The sequence below is a fragment of the Typopeltis vanoorti genome, chromosome 24 (assembly GCF_054136105.1).
Source record: "Typopeltis vanoorti isolate ZY-2024b chromosome 24, IOZ_Tvanoo_1.0, whole genome shotgun sequence".
Taxonomy (NCBI): domain Eukaryota; kingdom Metazoa; phylum Arthropoda; class Arachnida; order Uropygi; family Thelyphonidae; genus Typopeltis; species Typopeltis vanoorti.
In genome coordinates, this window is record NC_143572.1 from 5,566,129 (window position 1) to 5,589,820 (window position 23,692).

At 35.5% G+C, this 23,692-nt stretch overlaps 1 protein-coding gene across 1 annotated transcript in view; it reads left to right on the top strand.

Moving 5' to 3' along the window:
• Positions 1-23,692, top strand: part of Mhcl (Myosin heavy chain-like) — a 719,798-nt gene that overhangs the window by 183,496 nt on the left and 512,610 nt on the right. Inside the window, exons 10-11 of the mRNA XM_090414205.1 lie at positions 5,804-5,945; positions 17,597-17,701. Of these exons, the coding sequence (XP_090270331.1) occupies positions 5,804-5,945; positions 17,597-17,701 (247 nt within the window). The remainder of the gene's footprint in view (positions 1-5,803; positions 5,946-17,596; positions 17,702-23,692) is intronic.

The following is a 23,692-nucleotide window of genomic DNA, read 5'->3' on the forward strand; positions in this document are numbered from 1 at the left end:
GCATCCAGGAATGCGTTAGCAGAGCTAATCTCAGGTGGTATGGTCACTTAAATAGAATGGGCGAGGAAAGATTAGCAAAACAAGTTTTCTCTGCCAGGGTGGCAGCAAAACGACCCAGAGGAAGGCCAAGATATAGGTGGATTGATACGATACAAAGTGCTTTAGACGATAGAAATATAAGATCTGATAATACTATAACACTTTTTTATAAAATCTTTATCAAGTAGCTTTATTTTTATCCTCCTACATGTTTCGCCAATCTGTTTCTATTGGCATCCTCAGGGAATACAAATCAGTAAGCACAAAATGAAGGTTACAGACTAGGTTATAACCGATGGTTCTAAATCATACAAAAATTGGTATTGTGCGTGACAATGTGCGTGTCTCGTTAACGTGATTTATTCGTGATGACTCATGACGTAATTGTTATGAAAGTTCATTTCTTTGATGTTTAATGATCTGACAAAAGTTTTCCAAATTTCTGGTAAAATTAGACCTTGATTCTTGTTTAGGTTTTCAGTTATACGGGCGACTGTAGCTGCTTCTTTAAAGGTTCTTGAATGGTAGTTATCTTCTATGTATGGCATAAGGCTCTTATCCCACTCAATGTGATGGTTAGTAGAGGCAAAGTGGCATGAAAGGCCTGAAATGTCTTGTCTGTTATTTCTGACATATCCTATGTGTTCTTTCTTTCTCGTTTCGAAGCTTCTAGATGTCTGACCTACGTAACTAATACCACATGAGCAAGGAATATTATATACTCCAGAGTATTTGTAGAATGGGTGAGGATCTTTCGGTGATCTTAAAAATTTCCGAATAGTATTGATTGGTTTGAATGCCATTCTGATCTTGTATGGTTTTAAAAGGTTAGCTAATTTTTTGGAAAGGTTGTTGACAAAAGGAATTGTAATTGTACTGATGTATTGGACGTCATCACGTTGTCGATGTGGTATATCAGTATCCAGAGTCTTTTAGGGTAACCATTTAAAGAAAGTTCTCTGGATATTGTGGTTAATTCTGTTAGTAGGTCATCCTTGTCTGTCGTATACTGTATAGCTCTTTTCTTGAGACTATGGATAATGCTAAGTTTCTGAGCTATGTGATGAGCTGAGTTGAAATGGAGGTAACGTCCAGTATTTGTAGGTTTTCTGTATACAGATAGGTTGATACTGTTATTGGATTGTTTCTTTATTAAAATGTCAAGGAATGGCAGTTTTTTATCTTTTTCCATTTCTAATGTGAATTTGATGGTATTGTGGAAACTATTGATTTGGTTGAGGTAATTCATTAGTTCTTCTTTTGTATGATCCCAAATGATAAAGATGTCATCTACATATCTGTACCAAATTTTCGGTTTTGGAAAGATCTGGGTTAAGATTTTTTTCTCTAGATCTTCCATGAATAAGTCAGCACAAGGAGGTGAGAGGGGACTACCCATAGCTAATCCAGTGAGTTGTTTGTAGATCGTTTCTTGCCAAATGAAATAGTTAGAAGTTAAACAGTGATTGAACAAAGTAGTGATGTTTCTTGGGAACAATTTCTCTAAGATGTTGATGACTTCAACCACTGGAATGTTAGTAAACAGAGATGTGATGTCCAGGCTTGCTAGTATATCCTCTTCAAAAATAGGGATGTTTTTTATTTTATCTATAAAATGTTTTGAGTTTTTAATATAAGTATCTGAGACGTGAATGTGTTGTTGTAAAATCTTCGCAAGATAGTTGGTAAGTGGGAGAATAGATTCCATCAACTATTGGACGTAATGGAATACCTTCTTTATGAATACCTTCTTTAAAAATAAAGCTACTTGATAAAGATTTTATAAAAAAGTGTTATAGTCTTATGAATAATTGTCAAGAAAAAATTCAACATAAGATCTGATAATGTTGGAGTCTTGACAAGTAACAGACTGATTTGGAGGAAAATTGTAGATAGGAAATTAATAATGATGTAATTTTTTTCATGTAGTACTATCATATCCTGTACACCCCTTGAGGGTACATGGCAGGAATTTGATGATGATGATGAATTCTTCCTTTTACTTGCAACATTCCAAAAGAGCTCTTTGGGATTTTTGGAATCTTTGGTCTGTACTGATAACTTCCTTTCATGCTCTGATTTTGCCTTTCTTGCTATACTGGTTGCACTTCTTGCCTGTGCTTTGTATTGCTCATCTGCTTGCTGATCACCTTTCTCCTTGAATTCCATCCACCAATTTTTTGTTTGTAAATCCGGCTTAATTTGTCCATTTAACTCCCATTTTATTTATTCTTCTGACTTTAGCTATGCAGTCTGCTATTACTTCCTTCAAACACTCCTTTTTCACTTCCAATGCACTGTCAACATTCAGCCCTTGCAATTTCACATGCTAAGTTTGTCATACTTTGCCCTATAATTCCACATATATCCCCTCTTAACTGAAAATTCCAAGCATTTAACCACCTCCCAGGAAAAGAACGTTTGATCACTTTCACCAGTTGGTGGCAGTGTGATCATATTGGTTATAGACACATTCTCTGATCCCTCAGGTAATTATTCCTTAATAATTGCATAAATTCCATTTCCTTCATTCCATATGCCCTTTCCTCCTTCTGTGTTCCTATAATTAAAGCCCCCCCCTATAATAATTACTGCCCTCTACTTATTGAGCTTATTTGATGATACATACCATTTCCATCATCCTTCGCATCCCGTGGTCTATGGAAGCAATCAACTGTTTATTTTGTTTTGCTGACCACTACCTCACACCAGATGGCCTCAAATGTGCTGTTTTCACTAGTGTGCAGTTTAACTCCTACTCTATTTGGTTGCAGTTATTATTGATCCATCATCAATAATACTGCCTTCCCCCACATTCTTTTCTCTCTGCCCTCCATGAAAACACTATACCTTTCACATTTTATCCCACTAACAATATTATATTCTGTTGGCCATGTCTCACTAATGCGAATAACCTTTGACCAGAATGAACTAACCAATGCCAAAAACTCCTCTTTCTCTTGTTCTGAATGCTCCCAGCATTAGTATGCATAAAGTACAATAGCTCCTTAGGCTTACCGCTGTCCTTGCACTTTATGTACTAACTATCCCATTCTGGTTTGTCATCAGCGGTTCATTCTTACACTCAGTTGCCTCACTGTTATCTGTGTGCTTATTCAGAAAACTCTCCCCCCCCCCCTTCCTACCAAAGTTCTAGCTTCTTTGATTTTGCACATCCACTGTCACTTCATTCAACAATTTTTCCAGCCCTGAAAGTTTCTATTACCAAATCCATTTAGATGCAAACCATTCTTTTGTACAAGTCCTTTCATCCTTTAAACTTCTTCCACATTTCCAGAAAATCCACCTCTTGTATAAGCTGCATATTGACTTATTTGTATTATGGTCCTTCTTCTCAGCTCAACTCTGTCATACTATAGCAACAGACTATCTTAAATCACTCGTTTTTTTTCCTTTTGCTACATTTAGTAACTCTTTCATGTCCTCCCTCATACCAAACTTTTTCCCCATTTCAAATCTTTTAACTGGAATTTGTTCCAGCCAAAACAACTTTTTCACCTCACTCTTTTGTAAAATGAAATAGGTGATTGTTGTTGGCTGTTTTAGTAAAATAGCCTCTCTGAAATCATTATGCTAAAGCCAATTATCTGTTTTGCAGTTGTTACTACAGAATAGATCAAACCATTGGTCCATTCTGTAGTGATCATTTTAAAAGAGAATTTTCATAAATGAGAACTTTTTAATAATAAGATGGAAACAAACAAATCTACTATTTGATAATAGTAGAAAGGCAAAATCACTCATCATGGAGATATCTGTCAAACTATGTGTTGTATATATTTACATCCATAAAACGTTTGTATGAATTATGCATTGAATATTTCTCAGCTGGTATTTCTGTGATTCATCCAAGTGATCAGTGACAAAGCTTTTCCATGGATCACTTGAAAGGGAATGATAGTTGTCTGAGTCCCATTACAGAAGGAATTTTTAAGCAAGAGTAAGTAAGTTAAAGTCTTAGAAATTGCAGAGTTTTTATCTCCTGTGCTGCTAAAAATAAGCAAACTTATCTTTGAAAATGCATGCATTTGTAGGCATACAATTTCACTGAAAGTCTACATATTACTAAAATAGCTGAAAGATCTATATGTGAAGAAATTGACAGTTGTAAATGGAACAGTGGAGTTAGATAATGCAGTTGAATATTTTTCATTTTATGTGTAGCAATTAAATCTTTTTTTTTTGTCTATTATGATTTTAAAAAATATATAAATTGATTAACCACTGAATCAGCCTTGATGTGTTTACACATCAATAAATCTTGGATGTGTAGTGTTCATTGAAGTTAATATAACATTTGGATATCACTGAAATAAGGTGGATACAAAGCTTATATTTTTTATATGTTTTATCTATGTGGGTGGTTAAGTTGCTATCAAGGTGATTTATTTGTATGCATTATCAGTTTAGTTTAAAATATTTGCTATCCTAATTATTTAACTACATAAAATTACACTGCACAGACATTAAAAAAAAAAAACTTTTTTTTTGTCCTTGAAACAAAATGTAATTTTTATAAATATGACACCCATATAATTCAAATCTGATTTCAGAACGTTTGTATCACTTACTTCTTTTTAGATAAAAATACCTTATATAAAATATAAATTTAAGGAAATCTAAAATAATAATTATTTTAGTTAGACAAAGTTTAGACAGTCTAAAAAGCTTGCTGATTTTTTTGTGTATAAGCACCTTCTGATAAGGAAGCCATCATACTGAAGTTCCATTTTCCTTGGATTTGTCATTCTATTTACTGATGGCACCTTTCACCCTGTTCATCACTTATTGTATACAGGTTGGTCAAGAGGAAATTTTAGATGTGGATCAAAGAAATATATCATCAATGTCATGATGTACAACTCATTAATTTATAGCACCTTAACATCTCATTCATAATATTAACAGAATTTTTAAGTTTGATGTTACTAAGGGAGTTTGAACAAAGTGATTAAGGCTAGTTGTGTTGATATTTCTTCATTGGTGTCAAGCTCTGTTTGTCCTTTACATGTAAAGGCTGACAAGAGTCCCTCTTATTTTAGTTTCTCTTAACCTTGGGAATTTATCATCATTATAATGCTAATTATAGATATAGACTGTATTGGTCTTTTCCGGTCTCATTATCCATCTAATATACTTTTTTTGAGGTCTACCCAGCTTTCTGTTTCCAGTTGGTTGATATTTTATTATTTATCGGGTGTTGGCCATTCGATTTACATGTTCTATCCATTTTTGTTTGTAATTGTTTAGTTTTTCTTCTATTGATTTTGTTTTTAGTTCTTTTAAAATATCTTTGTTCCTTTTTTTTTTTTTGGTCTAATAATGTGTATTTTGCAGTTCTTTTCATGATTCTAGGAATTTATTATTTAACTAAATAAATGCTTCATTGTTCATTTTTAGATATTTTCAACTAGGTCAAAGTGAAATGGACTTGAAACCAATCAGAGTTCGAGAAGTTCATTTAAAGCATTCTTCTGCTCTGGAGCACAATTTTGCCCATCTGGGAAATCTTTATAAACATGAAGGCTGTCTTTTGCACTAAAATTGTATGTATGTTATGAACAATTTTAGTACAAAAATATGAATATTGGGGTTTTCTGGTGATAATAATAGATTATAAAAAAAACACTAATAATTTATATGCTGAAAACACAAAAACTGATAGAATTTATGCAAAACACAAAATATCCATTGTGAGTGTTTGTTTATTCTTTGAATTATTACTCTCTATATTTTTTTTAAGCGAGTAATGGTAGGAGTCAGTTTTTAAAACCACTGAGTGCTCAGAAAGCAGCTGCACTGTTGGGAACGTCAGTTGAAGATCTTGCTAAATGCATATTTTCACCAGACTTTAGCAGTCCTGTGTCTGGCAAGGTATCTCCGAGGTAGGATAATTTTATTCTCTATTATTTATATAATGAAATACTGTAAATATTTATTAACTCTTTCATTTTGAAAGGCAGTTTTTTGGTTATTCAGAATTGTTATTGAGAAGTAAATGTCAGTTCAAATGAAATTATCCAAAATAAATTAATATATTGCATTCATAAACAAATCTCAATTAGCCTCCTGCAAGGTTTGTTTATTAGCTTTATGACAAAACTGCATAGAGCTATGTTGAGTTATGTAGCATTAAGCCTATTTATTTCACCTTTTCATCAGATAGCATGCATCGTTACTTGCAGTTTTCTAAATATTGAACTCCTTATTTAATATCAGAAAGGTCTGAAAATCAATTGTTGTAGTGTCTGTTATTTGCATTTTGACTAATTATTTTAATGTTAAATTGCATAAAAAAAGTTCAAAAATCAATTGCTCCAATGCCTGTCATTGCAGTTTTATCAGTTATCTAATCAATGAATCCTTCCTTCCCACTCTAAAATTTGGTTATGCTATATATAACCAAAGGTGCCCTCCCACCTTTCCTACTCTCTAACTTAACTTCTTGCAGCAAATTCCCATTAATATAAAACTGCATGCAAACTTAATCCTGCATCTGAAAGGCATTACATTACAGTTGGCAACATTGAATTAATATTCATTGTTATTTGCTTATATACTGAGTGCTCAAGTCAACTGGCAGAGATTCCGTATCAGAATCACTGCCGGTTGACTATAACTGTATCAGTTGTGTCCTTTGTCACTCTCCTTAACATAGTATCATCAGCAGATAATTGTGTCAATCTCTTGATCATCTGCAATATCATTAATGCAGGCAGCTTTCATTACAGCAAACCCCCACTATAAAAATAACAATGAAAAAAAGTTCAACCAAGCCCCTAGGTATAATATTGTACTAAAAGAAATTCACTATAAACAAACTCTTCCTGTGGTCCCTCTAGTTAGCTGCAGTGGCAGATGATTGTATACAAGATAAATAACAATGACCCCAAGTATAGAACTCTGTAATATAGGACTGATCACCCTCTTTCCCTTTGATCAGCACTTTCACATATCTCTTTTTAATACCAATCAGCCACTCTCCTGTCTTGCTACAGGTTTATTATGTATTCTCATCTAGTTGAGATTGCATAATAACCTCTTACATGGAAAACTATCAAATGTTTTGGTAAAATAACAAGACCTACTTTTAAAACTTTTCTACCATCTATATTCACTTCCATATTGTGCAATTGGAAGAATGATGGTGCATTGTACCTTTCCATTGGAAAAGGCCTAAGTTCGATTCTTGTCATGACAGGAGGAATCTTTATATGGGTTTTTTTCAATTGAAGGTGAGTTAGCCAATCTCATACAGAGGTAGTAAGGTTTTTTCTCCCGGAAACTTGGGTTTTTCATCCTGCATACAGACAAATCGGCCTTCAGAACACATGCAATTTACAAAGAAATACTAGTGGTGGTGGTGGTTGACAGTAGATGCCGATGATGATGGTAGTAGCAGTTTGGTGTAGTAGTTAGTGAAAACAGAGAGTTGTAGAGTAGGTGCCATCTCCTCAATGAGTCTTTGAACTCCTTGGAGGCATCACGAAATAATAATAATACTATTCACTGAAGTTATTCTTCCATGATCATTCTTTCTTTTACTTGCTACACAACAATTAAATTCTTCTAGATTTCCCTTGGCATGTTTCATTTTATAATTTCATTTTGCATTCTTCACCATGGCCTTCACTCTCTTAACCTGCTAGGAGAATGAAGTTCTCCTCAGTCTTGTCATCATGTTTTGCACAGCATTCTTTTTTTGTGTAGTGCACTTCTTTTAAATCAAACTTAAACAAGTTTATTCTTTCCCTACCCACTACCCATATATGGTACTAATGTACTATAGATTGATCAACTAACCTCTCATGTATAGGCTCAACATAAAAAAAAAAAATTCATAGTTCTTTTGCTGGGGTAAATTTCCTTTTTAGCTTGATGCCATTAGGAATAAGATTACTGTCTCTACATCTTTTTAAAAATGCTAGTCGATTAATCAAAAGAGAAGCACATATCTTTAGCTTACCATAGTGACTACACTGCTTGTGCGTTAAATATCCATAGATTATCAGGATCCTTTCCTTTAATGTTACATGGTAATCGGCATTCATAATGATAAATTATGGAGATTATTACAACCTTGTTAAGAATAATTACTTTAATTTCCCGATATTTCAACCTTCATGTTACAATTCAAATTGATATCGGAATATATTTCCATTTCTAGATGCACTTGTTGCACGTCTTCCTTCTGGCAATCTTTCCTTAAGTGTTTACTGGCCAATATATACACAAACTATCACAACCAACCACCCAATACAAAAACTAGGTGTGATTAACACACTGAAAAACAAAGAATTAAAGATTTGCTCTAATGAGCAAGTACTTAAGCATGAAGTAAAAGTTATCAGCAATGCCTTCTTAAAGCTATACCTTCCTAATAATTAGTTTATATACTTCCTATATACCTTCCTAAGGCTATAGCAAAAATGCACGACAAATTCTTCAAAGTGCACCTAATAAAAAACACAAAATCATCATCAAATTCCTGATATATATCGTCAAGGGGTGTACAGGATATGATAGTACTATATGAATAATTTACATCATTACTAATTTCCTATCTACAATTTTCCTCCAGATCAGTCTGTTAAATGTGTGCTGTGCATGCAAGAGATCAAAAGTAAGATGAAGTGAAAGATCAAAAATGGTATAAGAGACAGAAGGTGCTTGGCAGTGGAAATGATGGTAGTGTGAGAGAAGAAGAGAGAATGGGAATGCAAGAGGAACGGGGGGAGCAGGTGGACAGAGATATGACATAGGGAGAGTGAATGTTGACACTATCATATCCAGTACACCCTCAAGGGGTGTACTGGATATGATAGTACTACATGAAAAAAATTACATCATTACTAACTTCCTATCTACAATTTTCCTCCAAATAAGTCTGTTACTTGTCACAACATTATCAGATCCTATATTTGTGTCTTCTAAGGCACTTTTTACCATATCAATCCACCTATATCTTGGTCGTCCTCTGGGTCATTTTCCTGCTAACCTGGGAGAGAACACTTGTTTTGCTAATCTTTCCTCACCCATTCTGTTTAAGTGACCATACCACCTGAGATTAGCTCTGCTAACACATTCCTGGATGCTGACAATGTCAAGTTCTTCCCTAATATCCTCGTTTTTAATATGATATTGCCATTCATGCCATCTGTTCATGCCTGTAATCTTTCTAATGACTCTACAGTCTCTAGTCTTTGGTCAAGTGTTTTACTTCTAACCCAGCTCTCAGATCCATATGTTAAAATTGGTTTAAACACCGTCTTGTATGTAGCTAATTTAGTGTTTTGGCTAATTTCTCTCTTATTTCATATAAATTTATTCAATTGACTTCCTACCATACCAACTTTGTTGATTCTGTTGTCTGTTTCCATATTTAACTTGCCATCTTCACTAAAAATCGTGCCTAAGTAGCTGAAATGTTTTACTTGTTCTATAAGTTCTCCATTCACAATGCAGTTGATATTATTATTATTATTATTATTATTATTATTATTATTTTGACACCTCCAGGGAGTCCAAAGACTCATCGAGGGAGAGTGTGCCGACAGCATCGAACGATTGGCCCCCTTCCAACTACTAACCACGCTCAAACTTACTTAACTGAGCTATTAGTAGCAGAGGCTCTACCAATCGACCAACCTTTGCTGGCAAAGGTTGGTCGATTGGTCGATTTCAATGTTTCTGCCTATTTTCACTGTCTTTGTCTTTTTAATGCTGACGTTCATACCATATCTATTACAACAGTTATTCAATTTAGTCATTGATTCTTGCAGACTCATAGCGGATTTATTTAGCAGTATAACATCATCCGCATAAAGGAAAGAGCTGAGATTAACATCTCCAATTTTGATATCATGTTTAATACCACTTTCCTTCATAATGTGATCCATATAGATAATGAATAACAGAGGGGATAATGTACAACCTTGTCTCACACCAGATTTAACATTAAACCATCTTCCTGCTTCCTTCAATTTTAACTGCTAGCGTACAACTCAAATAAAGACTAAGTTTTGCTTCATATAATGTCCAATTGAACCATATAACTGTAGTGTTTTGAATAGCTTCTCTCCTAGCACCTTGTCATTTTCCTTTTCCAGATCGACAAAACTTAAATACAGATCTTTGTTATGTTTCAATGATTTCTCAACTATTTGCCGTGAATTTGGCCTGAATCCAGCTTGTTCTTCACCAAGCTTTCCTTCCACAATCCATCTCAACTCTTTCTCAAGTATTCATGCATATATCTTACCTGGAACACTCAGTAATGAAATGCTTCTGTGATTCTCACATTCAGTTTTATTTCCCTTTTTATATATGGGTACTTGAGCATATCTGGTTGAATATCATCTACTTCTGCTGCCTTTCCACATTTCAGGCTTTTGATGGCTTTTTCTACTTCAAGTATGGAGATGTATTCCTGACTGCATGTCAGGTCAGTGTTTTTTACCACTGCGCTGTCATGACTGCTTTGTTTCATTTTTCAAATTAATTACTCCATACTTCAAGGATATCTTTTTCTCCTGTTTTCATGTCACCTTTATCATCTCTAACTCCTTTTACAGCACTCTTTCCTCCATTTCTGAGCTTCAACAATCTCGAGAATATCTTATCACCTTGATATTTATTTTCTATGTTCTTGCCAAAGTCCTCCCATGACTTTAGTTGTTTTAATTATGATTTAGTTGTGACACAGAAGTTTTAAACAGTGTTTAGTTTTCTTACATTTGTCTCTGTATTTTCTAAGAGCACAAGCTGACTTATTTGCCAGGAACTTTTGATATGCTTTCTTGTTTTCCTTCACTGTTTCTTTAACTTTCTGTGTCCACAATGCAGTTCTGATTTTTCTATCCTTGCACACAACCTCACCACATGCCTCTCTGGCTGATTCAATCAGTGTTTTCTTCAGGGCTTTCCACTGAATCTCCAAAGTTTGGTTCCTGCTCTCAAACCCTTTCATTTTTTTTCTTGAATAATATTTGTGTATTTTAGTCAACAGTTCACATCTGGGAGCTGCTCAACTTTTATTCTCTTTAAAACTTTCCTACATGTTCTTCTTTTCAACATGAAATTCAATTTTATCCTGCTCAAAACTAAATGGTGATCACTTTCCATTTCAAATCTTCTGTACACTGGTGTCCTGCACCAGTGGAAAAACATCACTATCAACAATAACATAGTCAATGAGACTTTTCTTATTCCTTGCCTCTTCTCTCCATGTGAATTTGTGCACATTTTTATGTTGGAACATTGTGTTAGTAATAACCATTCCATGTCCTGAGCAGAAATCCAACAGGTATTTGCCATTATTATTAGCTTTGCTCTTTTCTCTAAATTTTTCCAAAATATTTTTGTATGTCTGACAATCATTTCCTACTCTGCCATTTAGATCCCCAACAAGGACCAACTTTTCCTTTTTCATTGTGTCAGTTGCTTTCTCTAAAGCCTCAAAAAATTCCTCCACTTCTACCTTAGTAGAACCTTCTGTAGGACCATAGGCACAAATAAGTCTCATTTTCCAGGGTTTCCCCATTCTCATATTTGCTCACATCACTCTACTTGAGACTGCCTGCCATTCAAAAAGATTAGCCTCGTATTTAGTATTGAATACTAAGGCTACTCCATCTTGTCCTTGATTATCATTGCCTAAATATACCATTTTGTATTTATTGCTCAGAAAGATCTCACCAGTTTTTGTCTTTTTTGTTTCAGTCACCCCTGTTATATGTCCATCTGGTACTTATCCAATTCATCAGCTAGCTTCATTTCTTTGCCATTCAGGCTTCTTTTGTTGATAGTACCGATCTTGAACTCTGGTGATGTTGAGTTGGGGTAAGTTTTAGGATTTGTTCCAGTAGCTGACTTTTCGCTGTTTACCCTGGTGAGAACAATGGGGACCTTGTTTAACTGGGCGATGCCCCAGCTGGCATGAAATTCTGTCATATTGTACCATCATTTGAAATTTTGGTATAAACATAAACTTGATTACAATAAAACTGTAGACATTCTATGCATTAAAGGGATATCAGATAAAATAAACAAAATATTAGAGAAATACAACCTTAATGTCACCTTTAAACCTCCTGGAAAATTAAAGAAATTATTCAACTCCTCAAGGGATCCACTTCCTCCCCTGACTCACCCTTGAGTATACTATATTCAGTGCACTTGTAATATGCCTTATATAGGTGAAACTGCATGCACAATTCCTATAAAAAAAAACACATTCAATTTAAAATCTATGGTAAAGCTGGCCTTTCTGATCATGCCCCGAATACTTGACATAGAACTGACTGGAAAGGTGCACCTGTTCATTACATCACACTAAAATGTGGTATGAGTGCAAATTTAAAGATGCCTCTGTCATTCTAATCAACGATCCTAATCTTAACAATAATGAAGGTCTAAAAATCCCAAGAATGTGGATGGTACATATTCTACCCACATAACCTTTTGTTCCTTAGTTCATTATAAATTATAATTAGGACTCTAGTAATCCAGAATCTTATCCTTTATATAACAAACACTCATGTTAAATTATTGATTAGATCACCACTATTGCTGTATTAAAAGTATTAATGTGAATTTGTTCTCTGATCATGTTATAAATAGGATACAGCTTTGATGTAGGTTTTTTTTTCCCATTAGAGGTCAGACCAGTAGAATTACGGTTGATCAACGTATATATAACACACATACTATATGCGTATACTCCAAATGATGACTTAATATGACAGTCAAAATGTTGGGAAATTAAATAATTATTCTTAACACAAATGTAGTTTTCATAATTTATCAATATGAATCCTGATCACTATGTAACATTAAAGGAAAGGAAGCTTTATAATGCAATATTTAAGTTATGAAGTTTGTGATTCTGATTTCTTTGTAATTCCATGAACTTAATATTAGAAGGGAATATTTATATTTCTTCTTCCTCTTTTCGTGAATCCAAGCCAGGTGGTCTGTTTCAGTCTGATTCCAGTGTTTTATCAGTTGTCTCTGTTTCTTCAACCCTTTATTTGTAGTCCTTCCTGTGTATTTTATCATATGCTATTTGTTCTACATACTGTTTCCATTTGTATTTATATTTATGTATCATAATCAAGGATTTGGATCTGTTACGCTATCAGAAGCTATGAATTAGTCTCTTTGATGCTTTACTTAGCCTCACTTTTCCAAATGGTTCATATTGAAGTCTTGTTTGGGCAGTTTATTTATTGACATTTGGTATATTACTGGTTTTTGCTTTTTTTAAATCTTTCATTATTTCATTTCTTTTATAATCAAATAGGATTTAGATGTTGAAAGTTTATTTGTCACTAGGTTAGAGTATAATAAATTTAGTTTAATCCTTTATCCAAGTGTGAGCAAACCAAGTTTGCGCCTGAAAGTATCTTCAGGACTGGGGTAAGGTGGTACAACACCAGGAAACTCCTTGCAAAGGTGGAGCAAACTACCAACACTCCTATCTCAGTATCTCCCATAATGCAAAACACATCTCCTTGCAGATGTGTCTAATGTTATGCATGAAGGGAAGGACCACAACCAAGACTAGTTTCGACCTTTATTGAGGTCTCTTCAGTGGGAGCCAGGCCCAAGTTGAGATACCAGGCAGAAGCACTAGCAGGTCATCTCTACCTATAGGAGTTGCCAAATGGCGTGCCACCCTTTTTTAATAAATTACTCTGGATTTAGAGAAAGTATCTCCCATAATGTGTTTTGCATTATGGGAGATACTGAGATAGGAGTGTTGGTAGCTTGCTCCACCTTTGCAAGGAGTGTCCTGGTGTTGTACCACCTTACCCCAGTGCTGAAGATACTTTCAGGTGCAAACTTGGTTTGCTCACACTTGGATAAAGGATTAAACTAAATTTATTATACAAATAGGATTTATTTTGCTATTTTACTCTCATAAATTTCATTTCAGTTGCTATTATCTCTTTCCTTTTCATCTTCATGTGAAATCATGCACCCTAAATAAATAAAGAAATTAATTTATTCCAGAATTTTATTTATTACCCTTCTACTTTTTTTGGTGATTGGCCTTTAAAAGCTATTGTTTTCAGTTTTTTTTAGAAAAAATAAGTAAATCTCTCTCTCTCTCTCTCTCTCTCTCTCTCTCTCTCTCTCTATATATATATATATTTTACTGACTAGAACACTGAGATAAGACAAAAACTTTAATTAGAACACCACAGTTTCTTCAGAATGCTGACTTCTTGAGGTGTACATACTATCACATAAAAAACTGGAAAGTTAGCAAGATAAAAAATGAACTTCTCATATAAACAAGTTAGGAACGACAACAGTTAAGTTTGAACTGGCGTCCACGTAGGAGGTCTAGCGTGAGGCGTTAGTGAGTGGGAACTATCTCGAGAATGCCAAAACTGAATTACTGTACTCTGTGAATCAGGTAAGCTATAACTTAAATTACTGTTCATGTGTGAGGGGGTTTCTTTCAATTCTAAGATACGTCTTTCTAGTTCATCAGGGCATTTATGAATATTTGTAGTAACATTCCAGTCTATCTGGTGTTGACGCTCTTCAAAATTAGAGTTGGCAGAGAAAAGGACATGACTGGAGAGGGCGCTTGTACAGGTTCTGTTGTAAGAGATATCATGTTGATGCTCTATATATGTATAGAGCACCCATAATATATATATAAAAGTGTGTGTGTGTGTGTGTGTGTGTGTGTATATATATATATATATATACACACTTTTTTTTTAACTTGACTTGCAAAATTTCAGTTGTATTTTTATCATATATGTAACTCAAACAACTTCATGACTTTGGACATGGCATATAATTACTATGCATAAGATTCTTATTACAGTGGTGGCTGCAGATTGTTTGTTCTGTGATGTGGGAAATTTTATATTGATCTGTAATAATCATTGTAGGAAAGATGATAAAACTATATCAGAATAATACATCCTTTTACTGCTTGTAACATTAAACTAGTGGTATTGTAGGAAGTATATTAAAATTAGAAAAAAGATAAAATCATGTTAGGCTAATACATTCTTTAACTGCTTGTAGAATGACTGACTGAGAAGGAATGTCAGAGCAAAACACACATCATTGGATCATTCACATATCATTTTTGAAGAAAATACATGGTTGAAACAGTGAGAGAATGAAGGCTGTAACGTGCTGTATTGCAGAGCAAGAATTTATAAAAAAAATTGATTTGTACTGAATTTTTCTAGTACGTTTGTTACCGATTCCTGCAACTGATGTCCAAGAAAGATTTATGCTAAACAAAATTAAGAAAATTACTCCCTATGCAGTGTGAAAATTGCCAAATGTGACTGAACGTCCATTAAACTCCTCCTACAAATTAACTGAATGAAACTCCTACTAATGGTGCCATCTATTTGAAGTACATATCATTTAAAAGATATGTTATTCCTTAACCAACGCATATACAATGTCACTTTCAATATCTGCCATGTTAAAAAAAACTATAACAGTTAAAATGTAAGTATCTTGTGTGTTTATGTTGTGAAATTAAAATAGAACAAGCAGCCAGTATTAAGTTTTGTGTTCAGCTAAAAGTGCAGTGGAAACATAGAAGGTGAGCAAGCAAACTGTATGTGAATGTAATATGTTGCTGGGATAGGTGATGAATGTCCAGCACTGAATATTTTCCCAAAAACAGATCCTGAAGCACACCACTAGTGATTTTCCTCTTCTGGAATATTGCTTCCCCATGCACAACTTGTTGATACCTATCAGACAACTAATCTCCAATCCAATGCACTAGTCTAATATCCAACCCCCATCTGCTCTAGTAGACTATAAACTTATCATGCGGTAATCTATCAAAAGCCTGTGCAAATCCATCTCCAGCATCCAATGCTGCTGTCACCTTATTGTAATAAGTAAGTAAATTACTAAAACATGACATACCTTTAGCAAATCTGCACTGCCCATCAGTGATAATACCATTCTTGTCTACCCAATTCTGGATCCTGATTCTCAGCAGCACTTTAACCACAACACCTAATACACAGATTGGCCTTTAATTTGATGCTTGAATTCTGTCACCTCCTTTATGAAGCAGTATAATCTTGCCTTCCTTCCTTCCACTCTTTTGGAACTTGACCTAATGTAAGACTCATATTAAACAAATATGACAAGGCAGATGTCAACTCCTTGACACATTTCTTCACTTCAAAATGCATATTGATATGTCATCAAGTCCCACTGCCTTATTAATATCAAATTTGCTTAATTCCCAACATACCTCTTCCTCACCCACAGTCAGTCTCTTTCTCTTCTCCTCATCATTCATAATTTCAGTGTAAACTTTAGAATATCCTTAGCTTCAGTTTTTCATGTTTCTTCTTTTGGTCCATTATTAAGCTTTTTTAGTAGTCTTTAAGACATCGTGCCACCATCATGATATTTATCCTTCATAATCTTTCTAAAATCTTCTGTGTCTACTATATAGTTCTTAATTTTTTTATCCTTGGGACGACTTCACCACATAAGGTGATATCTTGTAGTAAATGAGTTTCATCACTCAGTGTAAGATCATTGCGTGGTTTCTTTTGGAAGCTTTAGGTAGCTTAAAAAATGTTTCACGTTTAGTTTCTGCAATAGGATTTCGAGATTGTCTAACCCTTAGGTCCACCTACTCACAGAACTAATGTATGATTGGTTTTTGACCTTTTGTGGGTTGGATTTGCATAACATGCTTCCCAAGTTGAGTCATTCATTTTCTTTGGAGATTGCCATTCATTTTATAAGATTAAGTTCATCTTTTTGATTCTTTTCAACTTTAGTACACTTCTCCTACCCCCCCCCCCCTCAGTGAGTTACTTATTTTCATCACTCTCAACATCAGGTGGTGGTCATCATTTCCTATTTCAAATCCCCTGCACCTGTTTGTAGAGAGATTTATTTCATACTCAACTCTTTTGATACCAAGGTGGGGTGCTGATCGAGTTTATAAAATTGCTTGGTAGCTTTACCAAGATACCTTGGTAAAGATACCAAGCAATTTTATAAACTTGTTTTTTTTTTAATCCTTTTTCCCAAGTAAGCAAACAGACAAGTAAGTCAAGTTTGCACCTGAACATAGTTCAGGTCTGAGGCAACTTGTGGTAAAGTTGGAGTAAGCTCTGATCACTTTCCTTAGTATTTTCTCCTAATGCAAAGCACATCCCCTTGCGGAAATGTATGATGCTATGCATTATGATGATGATGCTATATGCATAAAAGCAAGTCTCCGCAAGGTGATGTGCTTTGCATTAGGGGAAAATATTAAGGAAAGTGATCAGAGCTTACTCCACCTTTACCATGAGTTGCCTCAGACCTGAACTATGTTCAGGCACAAACTTGACTTACTTGTCTGTTTGCTTACTTGGGAAAAAGGATTAAAAAAAAAACAAGTTTATAAAAATGGTCTATATAGTTATCACAAAGTTTCTTGACATGGAATCTTAGATCATATTGGAATATTAATAAACTGAATGTTAATTACTTTTAGAACCATATCAAATTGCTTTTACAGATCAGGTTTATTGGATGGTTCACAGGAAGCTGCTGAAGCCCTACAAGCCATGCAAATTGGTTTATACAATGAAGTCTTCTCTTCTCTCCTAGCACTAATTAATCGGTAAGAAAATTAATTCTTAATTTTTAAAAAATTTTAATAATTTTAATTTGTTTCTTCTTGCCCCTCTGTTTTTGTGTTACAGTGTTCTTATTAATTTTTATGAATAAGAACACTTTAATATTTATGTATGTATTTTATGCATGCTTGCATTATGTATTTATATATGCATTTTATGTATTTATAAAATTGGAAATTTCATGCATGAAAGGACTCGTGCCTGATGGGTTGCTTTTAAATAGTTTTGGATTTAGATATTTTGAGAAAGTGTAGTTCAGTGAGAAGTTGGAAGTACAACCTCAGTGAACTTCAAGGAAACTAGAGGTATTGGAGGAATGCAATCAATCATGTGTCTAGCTACCCCAGGACAAATGAACATGAGTACAAAAATGACCACGAATGGTTGATTTTCCAGGTTTCAAATATGAATGGGTTGGTAATGAGATTATGCATTGTTTACTCAACTAAGCTAGAAATCATATTCAATAAGGATCAACATTTCATTTTTCTTTGTTAGCTGCCTTCTTTAGTGACTTAAGAAATTCCTCCATTTCTTCATTCCCACCATGTGGGGCACCTGTTCGTGGTGGAGGGGACCTTCCAGTGATGGCACTGGCCCTTTTCATTCCTCCTCTTTTTCTTTGCTTTTCTTCCCGTATTCTTTGCTCTACTTCTCCTGAGTCTTTTTCACTATCCTTTTTCCAGACTACCATTACTGGGATCCAATGCCCTGCCGCCGTGTTTGCCATGCAGTGCGACCCATGGACATCTGGAAAGGGGAGTCCTGGTAGTCTTGCACTACTTTGGCCCTGCTTTGGCAAGACGGATGGTCCTGGATGGCCCAGCCAGGATCAATCAGCTAGTGGGATTGCCTGTAAGGGTCAACAGTGTTGCAGTAAGTCTCTCACCCCATGGTCCGGGGTCAGGATCCTAGCCATGTATACCTGGATACTATACCAGTGCTGGTATAGCATCCAGGGTAGCCCTGGCATTCCACTCCTGAGTGCAGGCTTTGCTTGCCGGGTAGTGGGCTTTCATGTGTGGCTCCGTGGTGGGTAGGGAGCTCTGGTGCTGAATTGAAAATTCCTTAAATATGAATTCTTCATCCTCAAATGCTTCAGGGACCCTAACAAAGCCCCAATTAACTACTGATAATATAGACACAGCATATGGAAACAGAAGTAAGAAACAAAAGATATCGGATACTAATAAAAATGTACCAACCTTTATAATCATTCATGCAACAGGTGAAAAACCAATTGGGAAAATGCCACCCTTCTTTATCCAAAAAAGGTTTAGAAGAACTGGCAGGACCTCCCAAAACTGTCAAGAAATTCCGTTCTGGTGATATCCTCGTGGAAACAATGTGCAAACAACATTCCGAGAAACTACTGAGAGCAACGACAATGGGTGGAATACAAATTGCAGTAGCACCTCACAGAACACTCAATTCCAGTAGAGGAGTGATATCAGAATGGGATCTCCTTGAGGTTCCTGATGAGGAGATATGTTCAGAGCTTAAAGATCAAGGAGTGACGGGTGTGAGGCACATCCTGATACACAGGGATGGTCTCCTGGTCTCAACCAAGAACGTCATCCTTACTTTTGATACACCTAGGCCTCTGACATCTGTAAAAGCAGAGTATCTCAGCTGTCCTGTTAGAATGTACATCCCTAACCTGCTGAGATGCTTTAAATGTCAAAGATATGGACATGCCCAAACTGCCTGTCATGGTTCTACTACCTGTGCTTGATGTGGTAGTAAAGAACATGAAAATAAATCTTGCTGTGAAAAAAAGCTAAATGTGTCAACTGTCAGGGAGATCATTCAGCATACTCTCGTGCATGTCAGAAATGGAAAGATGAAAAAAAGATACAAAAAATAAAAACAGAACAAATCATAACATATCAGGATGCAAAAAAGCTAGCCACCATTACACCTGTTCTACGATCCTCTTATGCTGAAAAAGTAACAATTGAAAAAAGTGCCAACATCAATTCATACATGTATGTCTATTCCACCATTTGATAATTTCATCATATCTGAATTTTATGATCGCAAGTGCTTCTCTGTTGAGCGCATTAATCACAAGACATGGCCTTACTCCAGAGACAACTTCAAAAATGGTCCCATTCAATGAAAACTCATCTGTCAAAAAAATTATGGTGGAGACTTCACTCAAAGATAAACCACCAGACACTCGCACAGAAAAAATGGATACCTCGATACCCACTGAAAGCAAACTAAGCATACCAACTGACCCTAACTTTTTGAACACTCTACCAGAGGAAGTGATGGAGACTGGCCATCCATACTTCCCTAAAACAGCAGATAAATATAAATCTGACAAAGGTAAGGCCTCAACCTCTCGAAAATCAGACAAGTCAACAAAATCAAAACAATAGGAATATTTTTACAATGGAACCATCATGGAATCTGCCAGAATATTGATGATATCAAGATGTTGGTGCAGAAATACAAACATTTCTGTTTCTGTCTACAGGAAACTTACTTAACACCCAATGAGGACCTTTAGGAATTTCACTGTTGTACGTAAGGATAGAACTGGAGATGGTCCTGCTCATGGAGGAGTAACTATCCTAGTGGGCATTCATACTCCTTTCCATCAGGTCCAACTTAATACTTCTCTGGAAACAGTAGCGATTCGCTTCTCTGTGGTATTCCTTATTACAGTATGTTCAATTTATTTACCACCAAATGCTGAGTTAAATGAAATTGATCTTGATAACCTTATCTCGCAACTGCCTGAACCTATACTTTTGATGGGTGACTTTAACGGTCACAATACTCTATGGGGTAGTGCCAACACTAATAGACGAGGTCGAATCATTGAAAAAATCCTTAATAATAATAACCTTTCCTTTCTAAATAATAAACTCAATACTTTCTTCCATATGCCTACCCACTCATATTCTGCAATTGATCTTACAATCTGTTCCCCTTCCATTCTTCCACTGCTCATGTGGGACATTGAAGAGAACATATATGGAAGTGATCACTTTCCTGTTCTTTGTACAATGTCTTCACAGAAACCATGTTCACCCACACAGATACCTATATGGAAAATGGAACAGGCTGACTCAAACACTTTCTCTCATCTTGCAAAATTTAATGCTGATGCCATCAGTCAAACACCTATCAATGAAGCTGTAATATATAACAGAATGCACTGTCTAGGCAGCAACAACTTCCATCCCCAAAACATCATCTTGATTTCCAGTCTATCCAAAGCCTTGGTGGAACCCAGAATGTCAGGCAGCCAAAAAAGATCAACACAGAGCATGGAGCGTATTTCATAGATACCCCACCACATCAAATTTAATAACTTTCAAGCGTGCTCGAGCCAAAGCATGTTTTGTAAGATGTCAGAGTCAAAAACAATCATGGATCCAATTTACTACATCACTTAATCAGATGACCAGTCCAAAAATTGTATGGGATAAAATCCGGGAAATGAAAGGCAGATATAGTACACATTGTTTGTCCACCTTAGACTGTAATGGGAGTGTTCTTTCTGATCCCAAAGCTATTGCAGATACTTTGGGAGAAACTTTTGCTATCAGCAACAGCTTCATATTCTCCGGAATTTTTAATACCGAAAGGCTTAATTTTTCTACCAACATTCTTCAGCCATTTCAAGGAGGAACTAAAAAGAGCTCTCCTACAATCTCATCCTAGTGCAGCAGGACCTGATGACATCCATTATGAAATGATAAAACATCTACCATCATCTTCTATGGATCTTCTTCTCTTTTTATACAATGGAATATTTGCAGAGGAAGAAAGAGTTTCCAAATTCTTGGCATAAGTCAATTGTCATTGCTATCCCAAAACCAGGAAAAGATCCAACACAAGCAAATAATTATCAACCCATTGCTCTGACCAGCTGTCTTTGTAAGATACTAGAGAAAATGGTTAATGCCAGACTTCTCTGGTATTTAGAAAGCAACAGTCTTCTTTCCAATACTCAATGTGGTTTCCATAGACATTGATCAACTTTAGACCATTTAGTTCAGTTAGAAACTTGTATAAGAGATGCATTTCTGAAGCGAGAACATCTTGTCTCTGTTTTTTTTTTTTTTGACATTGAAAAAGCTTATGACACAACCTGGAGATATGGCATATTAAAAGCCCTCTATAACCTAGATCTCAAAGGACACCTCCCTATATTTATTAAAAACTTTCTGTCCAGGCAAACTTTCCAAGTCAGAGTGGGAAGTACGCTATCTCGACCATACCTTCAAGAATAAGGTGTTCCCCAAGGCTTTGTCTTAAATGTAACCTTTTTTGCTATTAAAATCAGTTCAATAATTTGAACAGCTTCTTCCCACTGTAGACAATGCTCTATATGTTGATGACTTCACAATTTACTGTCACTCACGTAACATGAGGGTAATTGAAAGACAACTTCAGCAAGCAATTGATCATGTCTGTCTGTGGGCTCTTAATAATGGGTTTAAGTTTTCTACAGAAAAAAGTGTCTTTGTACACTTCTGTCGAAAACACAGTCATCACCCAGATCCTGAACTAAGAATGGGACCTACTGTTATTCCAGTAACTACAGAAACCAAGTTCTTGGAACTCATTTTTGACAGAAAACTCGCATTTCTAGCACACATTCGTCAACTAAGAGAAAAGTGCAAAAGAACTTTGAACCTCCTTCTCACTTTGTCCTCTACTAGGTGGGGTGCTGATCGAGCTTCATTGCTTCATCTTTATCGTGCACTTATACGTTCAAAGCTGGATTATGGGTCTCAAGTCTATGTTCGGCAAGACAGAGTAACCTATGATGGTTGGATTCATTTATTATCAAGGTATACGGATAGCTACTGGTGCCTTTCGCACCTCACTCACTCTAAGTCTCTATGTATAAGCAAATGAACCGGCTCTATCATTGTGATAGAAACAGTTGTCTCTTAATTACGCCCTAAAAATAAAATCTCTTCCAGAGCACCCTACATGGAATAGTATCTTCTCTCTCTTTGCATTGGGAAGATCAATATCACACACATCAAACTGCTATACATCCTTTTGGTATTCGTATTAAAGAAACTGTGCAAGCTGTTAGTATAAATGTTGACAACATTAGCTACACTAAACATAACAGCATTCCTCCATGGCAGGTGTGCACACCATCCTGCAACCTCTCACTTTGTCAGCTACAGAAATCTTATAGCCCATCATCCATTTACCTGCAATTGTTTAATGCATACAGAGCAGCACATGCTCTGTATGCATTAATATAGTTCTTGAACCATCTATATTGATGGTTCAAGAACTAACACCTCTGTTGACTGTGCTGCTGTGTTTCCTGACATTATTTATTATCTCAAATCAGATCCCACCTGACTGCAGTAATTATACAGCAGAGTTACATGTCATTCAGCTTGCACTTGTGCATATAAAAGAAAACTGCTACCAAAAGTGTATAATTTATACAGACTCATTGAGCTCTTTACAGGCTATCTCCTCTCCTATGTATAATCCTCATCCAGTACTGTATGAAATGCTACACCTGCTTCACAAAATGAAAATCCTTAATTTCGATGTTCAGTTCTGCTGGATTCCCAGCCACATCGGAATCAAAGGAAATGAGGCTGCAGATGCAGCTGCTAAATCAGCCCATACCTTCTCTACATACTATTTGGCAGTTCCATATACAGACTACAGACAACTTATAAGATCAAAGCTAATTGCTCTCAGTGGGAGTTAACATGACAAGAAACATCAACAAACAAATTATATAACATTAAACACTGGCATTCTAGTCAACGTACAAAGAGAAGGGAGGAGGTTGTCTTTGCTAGGCTCTGCATAGGTCACAGTCACCTTACGCATCCTCATTTACTGAGAGCTGATGACCCTCTCATATGTGAAAAATGCAACACACACACACATCTCACTATTCATCATATTCTAGTAGATTCTCAAAAATTTACACGAGAGAGAGAGAGAGGAATGAAATTTTCACC